General features: G+C 50.7%; 1 protein-coding gene across 1 annotated transcript; it reads right to left on the minus strand.

Moving 5' to 3' along the window:
• Window positions 1–28: 28 nt before the first annotated feature.
• Window positions 29–807, minus strand: Pmar_PMAR019274 (dna polymerase epsilon, catalytic subunit, putative; the record flags this gene model as incomplete). Its single annotated transcript, XM_002779308.1, has 5 exons — window positions 29–200; window positions 255–324; window positions 367–500; window positions 548–642; window positions 690–807. Coding segments are annotated over 5 exons (589 nt in total), but the record flags the coding sequence as incomplete, so codon positions are not given.
• Between the last annotated feature and the right edge of the window lie 135 nt (window positions 808–942).

Below are 942 nucleotides of genomic sequence, written 5' to 3' on the forward strand. Positions count from 1 at the left end.
TGTAAAAAGGATTCTCTCTTTGGCACACAGTATCGGTCTTGACTTCAAACACCGAGCTCTTCACACGCTTATATGCCTTCAACGAAAAGTTGCGAACGTTCTTAATAAGGATCTCCATTCGCTCCCGCTCCGTGAGCTCATCCCACCCGACCTTCCTGACCGTGCTCGTACCGTCCGCCTCCGTAACGGTAGTGGTATACCTACAGAGTACCACAGCCATCATCCATACCACACTTCCTCCAAATCTGCCCTACTTATGCCTCGGACCTGAGAGCTCACTCTGTTGATGCTGCACGTCCGCTCTCGTTGCCATATACAGATCGCCTGATCCACCGTCACACCCCAGCACCGACCACCGACCCTCACCTCGCCACTTCCACTCCAAGTGCCTCTTACAGTCACTCTTCAACTGCGGGTCCGAATAACTACACTGATTACAGTAATCAGGGTTGACTATAGCCGAGGGCTGCAAGCGGTTACTCAGGATAATATTTGGGTACCTGACCAAAAAACTACTCCAACCAACACGACGAACATTCCTATTCACATTGCTGCCACATCCAAGTGATAGATAAGAGGCTCTTCAGATCTATGAGGATTCCGGCGTAGTTCCTTGAGTGCCTCAGTGAGCTCTCCGACAACCTGAGCAAAGTCCTAACATCAGACCCAACTCCACGCCTAGCCACCACCTCCTCAAAATTCTCGATCTCATCAACCGTTGTCTTCTCTTCAGTTTCCACGAAGAAGCGACAAGTCTTATCGGCCGACTCTATCAGCTCGTCAATAGCATTGGTGTCCAGACGGAACCTAACATGAACATCCTCACTGCATCAAGGAGGAGCCTGCTGCATACTTCTCCTCAATGTCACTGCGGAATATGCCAGTCCTAAGGCACTCCACTCTCCCACCCTCGTACGTTGAGTTCTCGATGAGTCTACCGTC

Source organism: Perkinsus marinus (genome assembly GCF_000006405.1).
Source record: "Perkinsus marinus ATCC 50983 genomic scaffold scf_1104296947646, whole genome shotgun sequence".
NCBI lineage: Eukaryota > Perkinsozoa > Perkinsida > Perkinsidae > Perkinsus > Perkinsus marinus.